The sequence below is a fragment of the Sminthopsis crassicaudata genome, chromosome 5 (genome assembly GCF_048593235.1).
Source record: "Sminthopsis crassicaudata isolate SCR6 chromosome 5, ASM4859323v1, whole genome shotgun sequence".
Classification (NCBI taxonomy): Eukaryota; Metazoa; Chordata; class Mammalia; order Dasyuromorphia; family Dasyuridae; genus Sminthopsis; species Sminthopsis crassicaudata.
In genome coordinates, this window is record NC_133621.1 from 162,293,044 (window position 1) to 162,310,314 (window position 17,271).

General features: G+C 35.7%; 1 protein-coding gene across 1 annotated transcript in view; it reads right to left on the reverse strand.

Annotated features, from left to right (window-relative positions):
* Positions 1–17,271, reverse strand: part of CAMK1D (calcium/calmodulin dependent protein kinase ID) — a 475,460-nt gene that overhangs the window by 9,285 nt on the left and 448,904 nt on the right. The window contains exons 7-8 of the mRNA XM_074268635.1: positions 10,859–10,971; positions 9,564–9,642 (exon numbers count right to left, since the gene is read on the reverse strand). Of these exons, the coding sequence (XP_074124736.1) occupies positions 9,564–9,642; positions 10,859–10,971 (192 nt within the window). The remainder of the gene's footprint in view (positions 1–9,563; positions 9,643–10,858; positions 10,972–17,271) is intronic.

The window sequence follows — 17,271 nt, forward strand, 5'->3', positions numbered from 1 at the left end:
TATTCCCACAGCTATCAAAATACTCTGACATAGATCTATCTGATCATGTTACTCCCTCAAAAATTTATTCCACCTGACGGTTTAAAGTTCTCTTCAATCTGGCTCCAACCTTCCTTTCTAGCCATCTTTCATATTACTTGTCTCCACATAGTTTACATTTCTACCAAACTGGACTATTGGCTGTTTTTTTCACTCAGTATGTCATCTTCAGTCCCCATGAAACCCCCACTGGTCCCCACCCAGATCTAGAATGTTTTTTCTTCTATCTCTTTCTCTTATAATCCTTTTTTTTCCTTCAAAGCTTAGCACCCAGAAATCATCTTTGATTGCCCAAGGTTGGGGCTAACTAAAAAGTAAATTACATTATTAAAATTCAGCATGTTGAATTATAATATTCATTCTGTCATTAATTATTCACCAGAGTTGATTGCCACCTTCAGGAACACTCCTCTTCCAAAATGGTATAGAAGTTAAGAGATCATCACCCTGATTGTCTTTGGTCTGAGAGAGATGGTCAAATGATCATTCTTTTATTAAATGTTGGCATTATTAATAAAATAAACAGAAATGATATCTTTTAAATCTTTGAAAATGTAGCAAAAAATGCTGTGATCTTAGAAAAAGAGCTCTTCTGCTCTGCACTTCTGGTTCTTAGGCAGGAAGAGTCCCTCCTTCCTTGGGACAGCAAATGACATTGCTCCTCAAGGCCTCTGATCCCTTGGGACAGTTAGTATTCCTTATCAGCCTGGAACTATGACCTGAAAGCGGGTATAGGCAATGTAGTCGCCAAATGTCACTCTGTTGTGGGGCCAGCATTAGCACAGGGGATCATATAATTATCATCTCCCAGCACCCAGTTATGGATTTTCTGTAGACATCTTGTATGCTCCAATAAGGTTTTGAGAGGAGAGTTTTTATTTGTTTTTTGGCTTTCCATTAACATGACCTAATGCCTTACTTACACGCACTTAATAATAGGTAATAAATGTGTTAAAATAAATTAAGCTGAAATAACTTAAAGTAGAGAAGGTTCAAAGAGAAAACCCCCTTTTCCAAAGAGCCAAGAGAAACTAGTTAACAGACATGAATATAAAGCATTATTGATTAGTGCTTTGCAAACCTTAAAAAACTAAGCAAACACAATTATTATGGAATGGAATGAAAAAACACTAACCAGGTATTGAAAAAATAAAAAAAATAGTATAAATTTAGATAGCACTTTAAAGTTCATAAAGTACCTTACATATATTATCTCATTTGGTCTTTACAACAACCCTTATTAAGTTGGTCCTAATAATATTTTCTCCATTTTGCAGATGAAGAAACAAGCTAAAGTAGTTTACAAAAATGGCACATTCTGTCCATTACACCATACTCTGAAGTGCTGACAGAAGGTAGAAGTGGGCCCTGCAGATTGGTTTTCCATTATGGTAAAGCTAGGGAAACAAAAATTGAATTTACAAGGAGGGCTTTGACTAAAAAAGAGTAGTATACTATGAGAGCTAAGGTAGCAGAGTAGAGGAAGCAGCCAAATTCTCCCAATGTTTTCCTCCAAACAATTTTAAAATAATACCTCAAATCAAATTCTGGAATGACAAAGACAATAAAAGGTCAGTGTGACACATTTTTACAACCAAAGACAACTAATCTGTGAGACTGGGGTGGGAGCTGGCCCAGAGCCTATATAGTGACCACAGCCACTGTGCGTTGGCAGCAGCATCAGCAGTGATTTAGAGAGCTCTAAAGCCAGAGATGGTAAGGAAATCTGACAAGTGGTCAGAAAAAGATCTCTGCTACATCCTTAGAATCTGCATTTTTGCCATGCAATGGTATTACTCAACTCGATCAATACCTTTCTTCATTAGAGTTAGCTTTGAATACCTTTTTCAAAAATTAATTCCACCCCAAAGTGTAAAGTCAAGTGCATATTGACTTGAAATATGCATCCAGTCAAAAGAATGGGACTTTGAGTTTGATGACAACTTTGCAAGAGGTGTTCTAAAAATGTTTTGGGCAATAGCAGCACTATTGGTTTAAGTGTATTTTTTCCTAAGGTAACTACTTTGAAGAACATTTTAGATTTGGATGCAGGTTCATGTTTATTAGGAGAATCAGTAATATTACTTATCATAATACCTCATTTTCATAGCCTTATCATTTTAGAGCTGAAAGGGACCTAAGAAGATATCTACCTGGTCCAGTTCTCTTAATTTATAGATTAGAAACAGTTCAAGAAGTTGTAATATGCTCAGGGTGGTCCAGCCAGGAAGTAACTAGAGCCATATGTGATCCCATGTCTTCCCTGTTGATGCCATCATGCTACCTCTATATTTTGTCAGTCTATCTTATGCATATTTTGGAAAACTTCTAAACATAATTCTAATATTTGATAAGTAATTATTTCAATGTACAAGTTTAAAAAACTTTAAAATTCCTGGTTTTTATGAAGATATTTCTGCCACATTGAAACCCATAATCCCATTTTATAATGAATAAATCAAACACACGCTTAGTCACCAGTATTACAAACCTTTCTTAATTTTGAGTAAATACAACTTGACACTCCATTATTCTAGTTGTTGGAGTAAAGGTAATATACAATATCATGAATATTATGTAACTGAATCTTTCAATTAGATAATGAAGATGGAGAATTGGGTCCATTGCTCTGGGTACAGTCTGGAGACAGAAAAGTGGTTTAAGACGTTACATCCTTAGAGAGGAATGCCAATTCAAACTTGTTAATGGCCAACTCTTTCTTAGAAATGGTTATAAAATAGAAGACAGATACTATGGCATTAAAACTAGTATGAGTATAACTCTAGAGTGATGGCACAGGCTACTTCCCAAATAATTCCTGAGTAACATTTACTGGAGGAGGAAACAAAGACATTCAACATATGTCTTGGTAGGAAGATAATTGTGTATGTGAGCACCTCCTTCATCTCCCTAGACCCAGGATGCTCTGGTTAGAGGGGAAAAAAAAACACTTGAAATTCAAGTAACTATTTTAACAAAGACATTCAACATATGTCTTGGTAGGAAGATAATTGTGTATGTGAGCACCTCCTTCAACTCCCTAGACCCAGGATGCTCTGGTTAGAGGGGAAAAAAAAAACACTTGAAATTCAAGTAACTATTTTAGTTGACTAATAGAGGAAGGGAAACGGGAAATACTTAGGCATTATTCACATGTAAAAAGCTGTGCTGGAAGATGAGAAAGTTAGTATACCAGCTTTTCTGAGCTACCAAGAGTCTTGTAGGAGTATCAGGCTTTAGTCCAGTTCTCAGGCTTTGCCAAAGGCAATATGCTTCAATAAAATTCCCTGTTTCTTTCAGCAACACTCTTTCTAGGTCAAGATGAAAGTGCCTTGGCAGAAAAGCATGCCGAAATAGACTGCAGCTAACCAGATTTCCCTTCCTCTACTTTCATTTGGCTCCATTTCTCAGATAACAATTTAGTAAAATAGAAACAGAATGTTTGGATGACCAAGCCCACCAAAGGCAAGAACAACAGAGGGATTTGCAGGATGCTCCAGGAATCTCCAGTAAGCTTTTGTTCTCTAGAGAACTGTTGAGTCTTCCCTCCTGTACTGTTTTCATAAGTCACATCCTCAGAGTGGATTGCCAAATGAAACTTTTCCATGGCCAACTCTTTCTTGGAAATGATTGTTCAGCAAAGGAGAAGAATTGGGGAATTGAGTAGGATGGGTACTGACTAATACTGGCTAGATCCTTGTGCTCCAAAGTAAATAGACTGGGTAAGGAGAAATTGGAAAGCATTTCTGTCTTTATGTTTTAAACATCAGCACCTATCTATCAGAAATATGGTCTGAAACTCTTTGGAACTGATTTTCACTCCATGTGTCCTACTTTATATGAGTTCTTTATGTGGCTAACATGCATACAATTAGGAACTGGGTCTGTGATTTCATCGGTATGAAGAATTCCCAGATGAGCAAACTCTCTCTACCAATGTCAGTTGGCATCTTCTCTGCTATGTGTAGTCTTGGAGAGTTGCTGATACATGTGAGATGTGAAAAAAGTTCAGATTGATTAGTAATACAGAAATTCTTCTTGCTAATTTCAAACTGGGATTACTGTTCAATCATTTTATAGCTGTGTTTGCCTCTTCACCCATTTTGGGTTTTCTTGGCAAAAATACTGGAGGGATTTGGCATTTCCTTTTCCAGCTCATTTTACAGATAAGGAAACTAAAGAAAAAAGAGAACTGTTAAGTGACTTGCTCAAGGTTACACAGCTGGTAAATGGCTGAAGTCTTATTTTAATTCAGGAAGATGAGTCTTCTATCTTCGTTGCCCTCAAACTAAGTTAGTACTTGCTTAAAGAATTAAGCATCTGATTGAGCTAGAAGCAAATGAGAGCCAACTTCTCGGGATAATTTTATAGATACATTTCAGATTTATTCTCATTTGTCACCTTTACAAATGTTTCTAGGTTTTGGTTTTTCTGGGACCTTGGTTTTACTAGCATTCCATTTCAATCTGTGGGTGTACGTCCTTGCATTTCACTCAAGTTGGACATTCTTCCTCACATATGTTTTAGCTTTAATCTCTAGCTTTTACAGTTTGTAGATGTTATTTCTGTATCACATTTTGATGTTTTGACATAAATGGTGGACTTAGTGCTTCCTGCTACTTTTTAAGTCTTTCCTGCTTTTCCTCCAACCCACCTTCCTCATCTTCCTTCTTCCCTTTTCTTATGCATGTAGAATTTTGTGGCTTATAAAAGTTTTTTTTTTCTTGTAATCCTATGAAGTACATTATATATATGTGTATATATATATGTATATATATATATATTATATTTCCATTTTACATGTGGGGAAGCTGAGGGTCAGCTAGAAGGTCATGTAGCTAGAAATGGCAGAGTTGAGAATTCCTAACAACTCTCAAAGAAATATTGAACAGCACTTCAATTAATGCCATCTAATAACTCTTTTGCTAGTCTGAGTATTGAGGAAGAGTTATATTGGGAGGAACTTTTGGAAAGCAATGGAATGATTTCCTTGATTGCTTCTTACTTTATTCCAGAGACTACAATAGAGAAAAGTCCAGTGAACAAGCCAGAGAAGAATGAGAGATGAGAAGCTCTCAAATCTCTAGTCCCTGTGCTCCTTCGTTGGGTGGTTCCTTCTTTATGAATCCCCCATCACTGAGTTGGCCAATTGTCTTTTTGCCCTACTTTTAATATCAATTTCCTGAATATTACCCTAAGAGTAGATTTTGTTTGTTTGTATAGTGCAATGCTTGAGTCTTATATAAAATGTCAAATGGGCCTCTTGGTTGCATTTTGCTTAAGTCACTATCTTGCTCTCCACTATAGTTGTTCCCTTGAGATCCTAATTCTGCTCTTCTTCTTTAATTCAATCTTAGAACATGACTTTATTCTTAATTTACTAAGAAAAGTGATATTATGCATCATGAGCTCCCTCTTTTCCCAATATGTGAGGAGTATGAGGGAATATGCAACCAGTGCTAGAAAGGCTACCTGAGAAAGCTGAGTTATTAGAAGGAAGTTATGTCTCAATGAGAAAATGGAAGGAGAAATGGCAATTAGGTGGTGCAGTAGATAGAGCACCAGCTCCAAAGTCAGGAGGACTCGAGTTCAAATCTGGTATCAGACACTTCACACTTCCTAGCTGTTGTGACCCTGAGTAAGTCACTTAATCCCAATTGTCTCAGAAAAAAAAAAGAAGAAAGGAAAAAATTAGGATATTTATTAAAAGTTTATTACCTATGGAGTAGATTCCAGAAACACAGTAGAAGGGTTGGGTATCTTTGCAATAGGATTTATAAGAGGTTGGGTTGAGGGGGAATAGAAATGAGGAAAGAGATGAATGGAAATAAGAGCTTAAATAATATGACAGCTGGGGTTCAGAGTCACTGAGAAGCTGGTGGTTTGACTAGGTGGGAATCATTGGGGAATGAGTTCAGATAGGTAATCATTGTCAATAGGGATTCAGACAGAAATGGAATTGTTTAAAGATGATAGACACTATTATAGACAGGAGATAGGATATGATGTATCTAAGGAGGAAGGTAATTTATATGAAGTTGTAGGAGAGTCTAGAAAGGATTTATGGAGGAAGACAGAATGACTGACCAAAGAGGATAAGAATCTGGAAAAGTAGAGGGTTCCTCCTTATTAGAAATCTTTCAGCAAAGTTTCCAGTTGTAGACAGGGTTCTTTCTGGACTCTGAGATCTCTTCTAATTCTGTGATTCTGTGGACTATGTAAAGGAAAATGTGTTGTGTTACATAAAATCATTTGTGAAAGCATGTTTTCTTCAAGGATGTGGAGACAATTCTTATACTTTATAGAATTATATGCTTGCCTTCTCAATGATAGAGGATGGAATAAAGAGATGGACAGAATTTGAAATTCCAAATTAAAAAAATAATGTTAAGGTATAATTGTAAATAAAAAGGTTAGACTTTTTAGAGATGAGAAATCAGGATCAACATGAGGATCAATTGCTATTGATACCATTTTAGTGCATATTACCATATGCACTTTTCTTCATTTTCTTCTTGTCTCCCCTACTTTGAGATCTTGAAAATTTATTTTTCAGTACCTTTCATAATCGTATTGTTTCTAGATTAGATTCCTTCTGTATATACTTGTTCAGGTCCAGTTATTCTTCTTGACTATCATTCTTCTTTAAGTGCCAATTTTACTTCCTCCTCTGGCAACTGGATGCTGAGTCTAAAAATAATGGTTCTACCATCTTTGATGATGAGAATGGATTCCATAGAAGTGATGAAAAATCTGTTCTATTTTGTTTCTATTTCTTCTCTTTTCAGTTGCATCTTTAAATACTTTGAGGATGGTCTGGTTTGACTGGGTGACATGTAAATTATTTGTATGTTCCCACCTCATTCTTTTTAGCTAATCTTATAAATCAGTACTGCTGATTATTTTCTCCTTTTCATATCTGCAATCAGTTTGGAAATGATCAAGTACCATAAAACAGTGTTGCCCCTTGACTACCATGTCTTTCTATGTGGCTGAAAGATCAAGGGTTTGCTGCATGGAGAAGTGTGGGGACTTACTTGACTTTTTTTTGTTGTAACAAATGTCACATGATCATTTTGGCTTGTCTAAGAAATGATCATGTCTTTTATTGGTTTTCTATTTTTTCCAGTTAGTGATTTATTTCCATAGCTTAGGTTAGAACTACTTTAATTTCATTCCTTAGCTACTTTTTCTCCATGTCTAATTTTTCAGTAATTTTGACTTTTGCTCATTTTGATCTCAGATAAAGCAAAAGTAAAAATAGACCTTATTAAAAGAGTTAATGAAGGAAAGTGCATCATAAAAGTACCATAAATAATGAAATAGTAACAATATTAAATGTGTACGCACCAAGTGGTAGAGCAGCCAAATTCCTAGAGAAGATTTTAAGACAGTTACAGAAAGAAATAGGCAGCAAAACTATTCTAGTGGGGGACCCTCAACCTTCCCCTCTCAGAATCAAACAAATCTAACCACAAAATAAATAAGAAAGAAACTAGGGAGGTTAATAGAATCTTAGAAAAACCTAGATATGATAGACCTCTGAGGAAAATTGAATAGGGACAGAAAGAAATACACCTTTTTCTTGGCAGTATATGGCACCTACACAAAAACTGACCACATTTTAGGCATACAAATCTCACAATCAAATGCAGAAAGGCAGAAACAGAAAATAATGCCTTTTCAGACCATAATGAAATAAAAATTATATTCAATAAAGGGGAAAGGAAAGATAGACTAAAAACCAATTGGAAATTAAATAATCTAATTCTAAAATTGAGTGGGTCAATTTTGGCTTTTACTCTAATCAATAAATGATGTGACCAATAACAAACATTTGAATTTGAAGAGTCATATCAGGTATTGATTATTTCTTTTTTAGTAAAATATGATCAGTTCTTCTTTTTTATTATTGTTGTTTTTTCAACATTGTCCATGATCTTCCAATTAACAGTACACTAGGACACTTGATTGACTTAGACCATTGAAACTCAAGCCTCCCAAACTCAAGAGATCCACCAGTTTCAGCTTTCCTAATATCAGGGATTCATAGATGGTACCACCAATCTTGGTTCATTTCTTAATCCTATACCATATTTTCCAATTCTTTTTGGGGATGAGAATCTTGCTCAATATCTATGTTTGCTCACCAAATCATTAAGTATGAAGGTTTACATTGCTGATTTCATTTGGAGTTAAGTTCTTTGCAGATGTTCTCCAGTTTTTCTCTACTAAAGATTCAAATGTAAATTGCAATTATTTCCATGATGATCTTTTTGCTTTTGCTTATCAGTAGCACTGCAAATGAGATGACTAAGTGATCCATGGGTTGATATTTTTCATTACTTTTGGGTACATGATGGAAACAACTCTATCAGATCCCTTCATTTACCTCTTTGAGGAGAACTTGTGAGTTTTTGACATCATTTTATAACAAAAAATTTGATGTGGTTAAGTTCTTCCTATAGTAATGAAGGATTCACTGGTCCTTGGTCAAAGGAATTTAGTTTCAACTGTCAATGTTTAAGAATGATTTAAAATTAATTTGAATCCTCTACTCCTTTTTTTTTTCTTTTTAACCATTCTAGCATCATAACTATGGAAAGATTATGGATAAATAGGACTTTAAGATTTTTTTTTTTGCTTTTCTTTTTTCCCCTTAAATCACTAGAGTCAAAGAATTCATAGCCTAGTAGCCAGACTGCTGGTAATGAATCTTTATACTTAGCTATATTGGCTCTCAGAAAGTTGGACAGTCTGTCACCTGGTCCATATCTGAAATCTTTCAGTCTAGCCAGAATCTGCCAGAGCCTATTGATATAGGTAATAAATATGTTATTAAAAGGGAATTCTATATGGGAGATATGTACTTTAAAGCTATACATCATTTAGATTTATGTATATATATATATGTTAATACGCCCATATTAAATATACTATGATACTATTTAAGGAATCCTAAAGTAACTTATCATAAGAGTGAAAAATCCTTTTTGTTCAATGAATAGCAGTCTTTTTAAAAAAAGAAATCTATTCTGATTTCATTCAGATTTCTATTTGTCAGGACTATATAAGTCAGGGAATATATGTCTGTACAGTCATCTTTTGTGAGGAATTGGAAGATGGGTTTGAGCCAGCTTTGACACTAGTTATGTGGCCACTGTAAGTCACTGACTTTTCTCAGTCTGACTTTTCTCATTTGCAAAATAGGAACAGCCATATACTATCAATCAACTTTATAGTGTTATAAGGAAAGTACTTTATAAATGTAAGCTAATGCTAAGATATGGCTGTCCAAGGAGTAGATGTTGCTTCTCTTGCTATTTTTGGTCAATTAGCCCCTTGTTAACATCTACAGAAGGGGGAAAAGGAAGCCAGGATTTGGCTTAGGAAGAAGATTGAAAATCTTGGTTATAATGAAGTGTGATAGTAACCTATGGGGTTCATAATTGAGATCTCCCAATTATTACTGTAGTGAAAAGGAATTTGACAATCATTGTCTTAAGCTGCATGATTTTTCTTACCAGGGGTGCCGAGCTGCCTGCTGACATGTATATCTTTTATTAGGATCCTTCTCCATCAAATTCCGAATGAAATCTTTAGCTGTTAAAAGACAATGAACATCTATCAAAGTTTTATCTAATATTTCATGCTTTATAATAAACACAAAGCTGTTTGGTAGTATGCCCCCCTCCCCATTTATTTTAAATTGGAGTAATACTAATAATTTGTGGATTACAAAGGCAGGCCAGATTAGGCCCCCAGATTCTAGTTTGCCAACTCACTCCCCATTTTTTTTTTGATACAGAGAATAAATGTGGCACCAAGCATTTGAGTTATACCATTGCCCAATAAAACTCTTCCTAAGTTCAAATTTGACCTCAGACAGTAGCTCTGTGACCCTGGACAAGTTACTTAATCCTATTTGCCCCCAGTGTTATCTATAAAATGATCTGGAGAAGGAAATGGCAAACTATTCTACTACTCTAAGATCTTTGCCAAGAAAAACTCTAATGGGGTCACTAACAGCCAAACATGACCAAATAATAAAACAACAAAAGAGAAAACCCTAGGGCTCATCAAGTACAATCTTTCATTGTAGGTAAAACACTTTTAAGTGTTTGCTATGTATCAGATTGTGCCTAGAGGAAGATGTCTAACTTTTTTTAGAATTTTCTACTTTATCTTCTGCCCATGGACTCTGGATAAAACTTAGTTTATCGTCTTATACAGCTGGCACTCAACAAATGCATTTTGATTGGATATTGGATGCCAGTTTATATGAATTGAATAAGTTCTGCATAATTATGCTATTTGTTAGTGAAGTAGGAGCAAGTAAGCTCTCTTGTTATCACTGGAATTCTTGGAGAAGGGAGTTGTTACGTAGATCTTTGGTTACTTTATCTAAGGCATTTTATGAGCTGTTCCCAAAATCTGCTGCAGGTAACCTAGAGACCCCCAAAGTCAGAACCTTTTTTTCATAATATTTAAAATTCTAATATGACAAATTTCAATGGTAACTAAAGATCTTTTGAAGATCCTCAATAATTTTTAAGAGTGCAAAAGGGATCTGAAGCCCTCTATTTGAAAATTGCAAGTCTAGAAACTAGATCAGTACATCCTTAGCAATGATTTTTCCACTGACTTTGGTGTAAATACCACCAGCCAAGACTACCCTCAGATTCTTCTGGAGGTTCTGAGCATGCACAGAGCATGGGAGCTTTAATGAGAACCTCAGAAATGATGGGGTGCTAAGGGTAGCAGGTGACTAGCCTGGGGGATCATGCATGCTGCACCCTTAGGAAGACTGGCTACTTACCAGAATCTGAGATGTCATCCCAATAGGGGGAGTCAAATTCATATTCTGCCTTGAGAATCTGCTCAAAAAGTTTGGAGTCGTTTTCGTCGTAGAAAGGAGGGTAACCACAGAGCCTGAAAGACACAGGGTTAACAAGAGCCTAAAACAGCTGAATCACAAACAAGATTGGTTTTATATTTTAACCATAAGAAAGTAACTTTAAAAAAATTTGATTGAAAAATGCTTAAAGTCACTATCTCAGGAAGTATTACATGTATCCTATGGGCAAAAGTATTAATACAAATTACATTTTAGTTAAATAGCAAGAAGATATTAGTCTCGGTGTTTGATACTAGAAAAAAGTACATATTTAGCATCATGGTAATTTTGCATGCTCTGGAAGGGAAGGAAAGAAGTACTTATAAAAGACCTACTATGTGCCACATATTATCCTAAGCATTTTACAAATATTACCTTATTTGATCCTCACAACAACCCTGGCAAATAGGTACTATTATTATCCTCATATTTCTAGTTGAGGAAACTGAAACAGAAGTTATTTGCTTGGCCAGTAAGTGTCTGATGCTGGATTTGAACTTGGATCTTTCTGTCTCTAAGCCCAGTGTTTTGTCTGCTGTGCTACCTGACTTGGTGGGGAGCACAAAGTTGCAATGTTTGTAAAATCCCTCTTAGTAGAACAGTTGGAATTGAACCTGACATTCTAGGTGTGAATATTGTATAAGAACTCCCTAGCATGAGAATTGTTCAGAAGAGGAATGGGCTGCCGAAGGAGCCAGCTCAATTTCGGCAATTGCTCAAGGTTGCTAATGAGCCTGAAGACAGGAAAACCCACCCTCTCAAATACAACCCTCAGACACTAGCTTTGTGATCCTGGCCCAGTAACTTAAGGTCTGTTTGTCTTAATTCACTAGAGAAGGAAATGGCAAACCATTCGGGTATATTTGCCAAAAAATACCATATAGAATCAAAGAGTCGGATATGACGGAATAATCACGATCAAAGGTGTTCTTGGACTGACCAGATGGTCATTTGTCAGGTTATGTTGCACAGAGGATTCCCATGTTACCCAGGAAATGGACTAGATTAACAGGTCTCTGGTGCAGGGACCCCAGGAGTCCCCAAAGTCAGAAACTTTTTTGGTAATATTTTAAATTCTAATATGACAAAGTGGAAAATCATCCACACATGCTAGAGCTCTTGTGAAGATCCTCAATAATTTGTATGAGTACAAAGGGCCCTGAGATTCCATACTTGAGAACTGCAGGTCTAAATGACTTCTGCACTTATTCCAACTCCAATAGCTTCAGATTCTTTAAAAAATTATACATATACATACATACATATATATATATATATATATATATATATATATATATATATATATATATATATATATATATATATTTCCCCCAATAGCAATGGGCCTAAATGAGTAATATTTTCCACCAGGTGAATAGAAAAGAGTGATAATTAAACTTAGTTTTAAAAATTATATATCTCATAGTAAAAAGTGAATTCCTTTAAAAATTAGCATTGTGGACTGGAACATTTGCATACTTGTTTGTAGGCTTCATTTCACTCTAGTGATTGTAGAAACAAGAAATAGAGATTGCAACCTCAATATTGGTTACAGAGTTAAACTTGAACCCACCAGCCCTGCTTGAAGGCTTAAGGTTTACTTCTTAATAATAATGTTCTAGGGATTATCAATAACTTTAATATTGTCACCTTTTGTTTCTTTAAATTTTTTTTATTTTTGTTTAAGTTAAATGTCTGCTACCGGCTTTGAACTTGGATCCTCCTGTATTCAGGGCCGATGTTCTATGCATTGCACTATCTAGCTGTCCCATATTGCTTTGGAAAATAGCACCTGTCGTTAAATCTGAACTATTTCAAACCAAATTTTCTTTGGTATGTGAGAATCAATCATCCCAAACTCTTCAATCTCCTTACTCCTGAATTTCATTAGTTTCTAAATCTTAATAATATTGTCTCTACAACGTCTCTTGGATCTGTCAACTCTTCTCCACTCACATAGCCAGTGTTTCCTTACCTCTTGCCCAGACTATTGCAAGTAAACATTGAATGAATGAATGCATAAAAAGCATTTATTAAATACTTGCCTGTGCCAAGCACTGCACTGAAAAGGTTGGGCAATAAATACAAAAGTGAGGTATGCCGGGTGTTTGAGAAGCTTAGTTTCAAAAGGAAGAAATGACATATTTAGGAGAGAAGGGTGGCCAGAGAAGTGTGTTTTGGTCTGGGAAGTCATAGGAATAGTGAATGCAATCAGTGGGAAGTTGATTGCCATATCAAAAGCATCAGTAATGGTTAAATACTGGTTTCTGTAACAAGAAGTAGAAAGAGTGGTAATTCCAAGAGTAAGGATCAGAGGCTGGAGAGGGGAGTATGTGAAAAAAGAGCAGTTATCAAGAAGAGAAGGGGACATAGAAGGATGCAGGGATGGGAAGTAAGTGGGTCTGGAGCTAGCCAGATATATCCAGCACATGGGCTAAGCTAGCTTGCAGCACTCAACAATCAGGATGATCTAGTCTTAAGGTGTGCCTTCCAAAAGCTAAGTGCATGATCTCCCCAGAGCATGATCTCTTCTTCTTCTAGTTTCTCACTTCTCCAATCTATTCTTCCCAGAGCTGCCAAAATCATCTTCCTAAAGCCCCAGTTGACCACGTCATATTCTGCTTCCTGCCCTCAAGAATCCTTGGTGGCTCACTAGGATAAAAAATGGACTTTACTCTGCTATTTGATATGCTTCACAATCTGGTGCCAGTCTATCTTTCCAAATTTATTTCATAGTATTCCCTGTCATAATTCCATTTCTTTTTTTTTTTTTTTGCTCTAGTGATCTACTTGCCATTCCTAGAACTTAGTCTTCCATATTCCACCTCCATGACTTTGCATAGGCTTCTCATCATGCTTTGAATGCACTGTCTTTACACCACCTTCTCTTAGAATCCCTAGCTTTTTTTCAAGGCTCAGCTCAGTTGCTTACTAACATGTAGCTTTCCCTCATTTTTCTAGTTCTGCTTAAATTAACTTGTGTTTACTTATCTGTTGATATGTGTGTTCCAAGAGAATGAACGTTCCTTGAGGAAAAAGGAACTATTTTTCCATTCTTTTGTTTTTGGGTCCACAAGCCCTAACACCATGTCTTGTGCATGGTAGGTACTTAATACATATCAGTGGCATATACTCAGATTCAGTATAAAATGGTCTGTTATCCATGGAAATCCTACTCTGGAAATTCTACCTAACCATGAATAAGGATTACACTGGATTCTAGAAGGCTGGGTTAACAGAATACAAGGACTAATGGGTTTTATCAGGTTGGAAAGGCTTTGAGTACTCTTGTCTCAGGCAGTTTTCATTCATGATTTCTTGAAAGAAACCTGGTAAAACAGGTTTTGATAAAGACCACTGGGATTTAATTGGAACTACCTGAGTATGCTACTTTAACTTGTGTTATGCTCCTTTAAACTCAAATCACTCTAGTTCTCCCTGACTGGCCAATAATAGGTCCCAGATCAAGCCTCACTTGCTCATTGTTTGAATTTTGATGGCTCAGACCAAGTATAAATAGCCATTGTTTCTATTTTTATCATCTTTGAATGCAAACAGTCCATCAAGAAGTTTCAGGGGTAACTGCTTATGTTGCTATTTGGAAATGTGGTGCTTTCTTTTATTAAGTAATACAATAAATTAGTATTACAATACAATGAAAAGAACACTGAATTGAGAACAGAAAATCTAAGTTTTAATTTCCCCTTAGCTATTATTTAGCTACATTGCTTTAGACAACCTACAACCTACCACCTTTGCTTCAGTTTATTCATTTATAAAATGAGAGGTCTGGATTTTGTGATCTTTAAAGTACTTTTTTTAGTTCTAATAATCTGTGTTTTTTTATCCCTCTCCCCACATTGTTTATAAAGCTAGCTGTAAAAACTTTATTTTGGGTATGTGGGAGGTTCACAATATAGGGAAGGACAAGCATCTTGGTTGCTGGTTTTGAATCTATAGTGGACTGGACATAGTCAGTGGTGGCCGGATGGAAAAAGGCAGAGGGACTTAATTCTGGAAGCTGGGGAGTAAACAGTTTAAAGATTTGAAAATCTGGAGATTTATAGCCAGTGGGAGTGCAGGCTCAGACACTAAGTCATAAATCTTTCTGTAAAGCCCAGCTTTATCAAAGATGCTTGCCCCAGTCTAAATTTAATGAAACAAATAAGCAGGCATCAACAAGCCCTTGGCATCCAAGGAATTAGGCTATGGGCAAATAAGAAATTTATTAAAGATTTGAAATACAACTTTTGTTACTCTACTTCTTCAGGCTCATGTAGTCAGAAGGCACATCACTACATTGGTACTGCTAAGGAGGAGAAAGGCTAAAGCCATTTTTATTGATTGCAAGTTATTCTGTAGCCTGAAAAGAGTCAAAATCCATTTATTGTAGCAATGTTTATTTAGGGAGCAAGTGCCACGAAATTTTTAATTCAGATCATTTGTTGTTCCTTGCTGAGGTGGTGGAGGGCAGAGACAGAAATGGATAGAAAGAGACAAGGAGTCAGAAAAAGAGGAGGTAGGGTGGGGAAAAGCATGCTTTTGAAACCACTAAGCACATATTGATGTAAGCTTTAGTCAGCCAAAGGAATCCAGGACCAGGGAGACTTGATACTTAAAAATTTCCCATAATGAGCATTTGGTATAATATAAGTATCTCTAATGGGAAAGGCAGACATAAGGAAATGTGAATCCATTTTTAAAAAATGCCCAGATTTTGGATAAGTGAGGTTTTGTTTCTCAATGTGTTATTATGGTTCATTTCATTATTTGTTGTTCTTTTCCAAAGAGAAGTCTTTAGGAAAATTCTAGGAAAGATTCTTCTTGTATTAAATATCTTAATGTGTTGCTTCTGTATTCTGGCTTTAGTTCTGTATTATATAGTAATGTCTCTAACTTAGAGGGCAGATGCAGTGGAAAAGGACATATGACTTGGAAACTAGTACATTATGTGAGAAATTAAGGAAGACTTAAAAGACTTAAAACAACAGTGTGGGTAACCCACCAAACTTGGGTCTCTCTTCTCCCTTTCAAAATGATACAGGAGAAATAGCTATGTAATCTTGCTTAGAGGCAAGTGAGTGGAAGAGATGATAGCTTCAGATTCCTTTTGCCCTTATGTAAAATCATAGATCAGAAAATCACAAATGCAGAGCTGGAAAGAATCTTGGAACCATTGAGTCTATTTCTTTCATTTTACAGATGAGGAAAATGAGGTCTAGAGGAATGATTGACCAAGATCACAAGATTGTAATAGAAATTGAATTTAAAATCAGATTCTATGACCCCAATTCTATCACTCTGTCTACTTTTGCCTTTAATCAGAAGAACATACTATAGAGAATTTCATAAAAGTCCACTGTCCCAGACTTAGTTTATCATTGTTTATTTTTATTTGTTATCATGACTGTGGTTTATTCGACATCTGATCTCAACCCCTTCCCAAATGGCATTGCTACCTAAAGCAAAGTCACAAGAATCTTAAGGGATTTCTACTGTCAGGGATGCTGGTAATATTTAATAATCAGCTCCCAAAAACCCAAAAGTACACACGGATACACACTTTAAAATTTAACCTGCATTATTTCTCCATCTTCCTAATTCTAAATATTTAAAATTTAATCTGCATTATTTCTCCATCTTCCTGATTCCTAATATCTCTCAATCCAAATTTCTTAAGTCTAGACAGTCAACAAAACAATGAATCAAGCCCTGATTTATAACATTTGTCAATTTCCAAGAGTAAATGTTGACAATGAAAATTTGACAGTTGACTCCTGAGAGCTGGGACAAGCTGACTCAAGCACACAAGTGTTTAGTTTGCTTCCCTTATGATATAGTTAAAATGAGCTCACAGAGGTTGTGAGTAATCCAAGGTCATACCAGTTTATACAAATCAGTTAAGATACAATAACTATATCAGTTATATATCAGTTACAATAACTCTATGGTTTACATGTATATCTTTCCACAACAGAATGTAAGCACCTTGAGCATTTCTAGCACCTCCACTTAGGAGGTATCAAATAAATACTTGTTAATAATAAACTTTCTTTTTAGATGATGTAGTTCTTAACTATGTCCATTAAGGAAAGAAATAAAAAATACTATCGGCATTTGGACTGAGTATGCCATTTGTCTATTAGCACTAACTAGGTGGTTCTCTTCTCTAGGAGAAGAATTCTACCTACTGTAGCTTACACAAAGTGTCTGTCATATTCCACAGAGCAAAAGATCTTTAATGCATGTTAATATAAAATTCCACAATGGCCAATCATGAGTGATTCTGCAATGTACATTTTTTTCTTGGAAACCATAACACTATAATAACATAA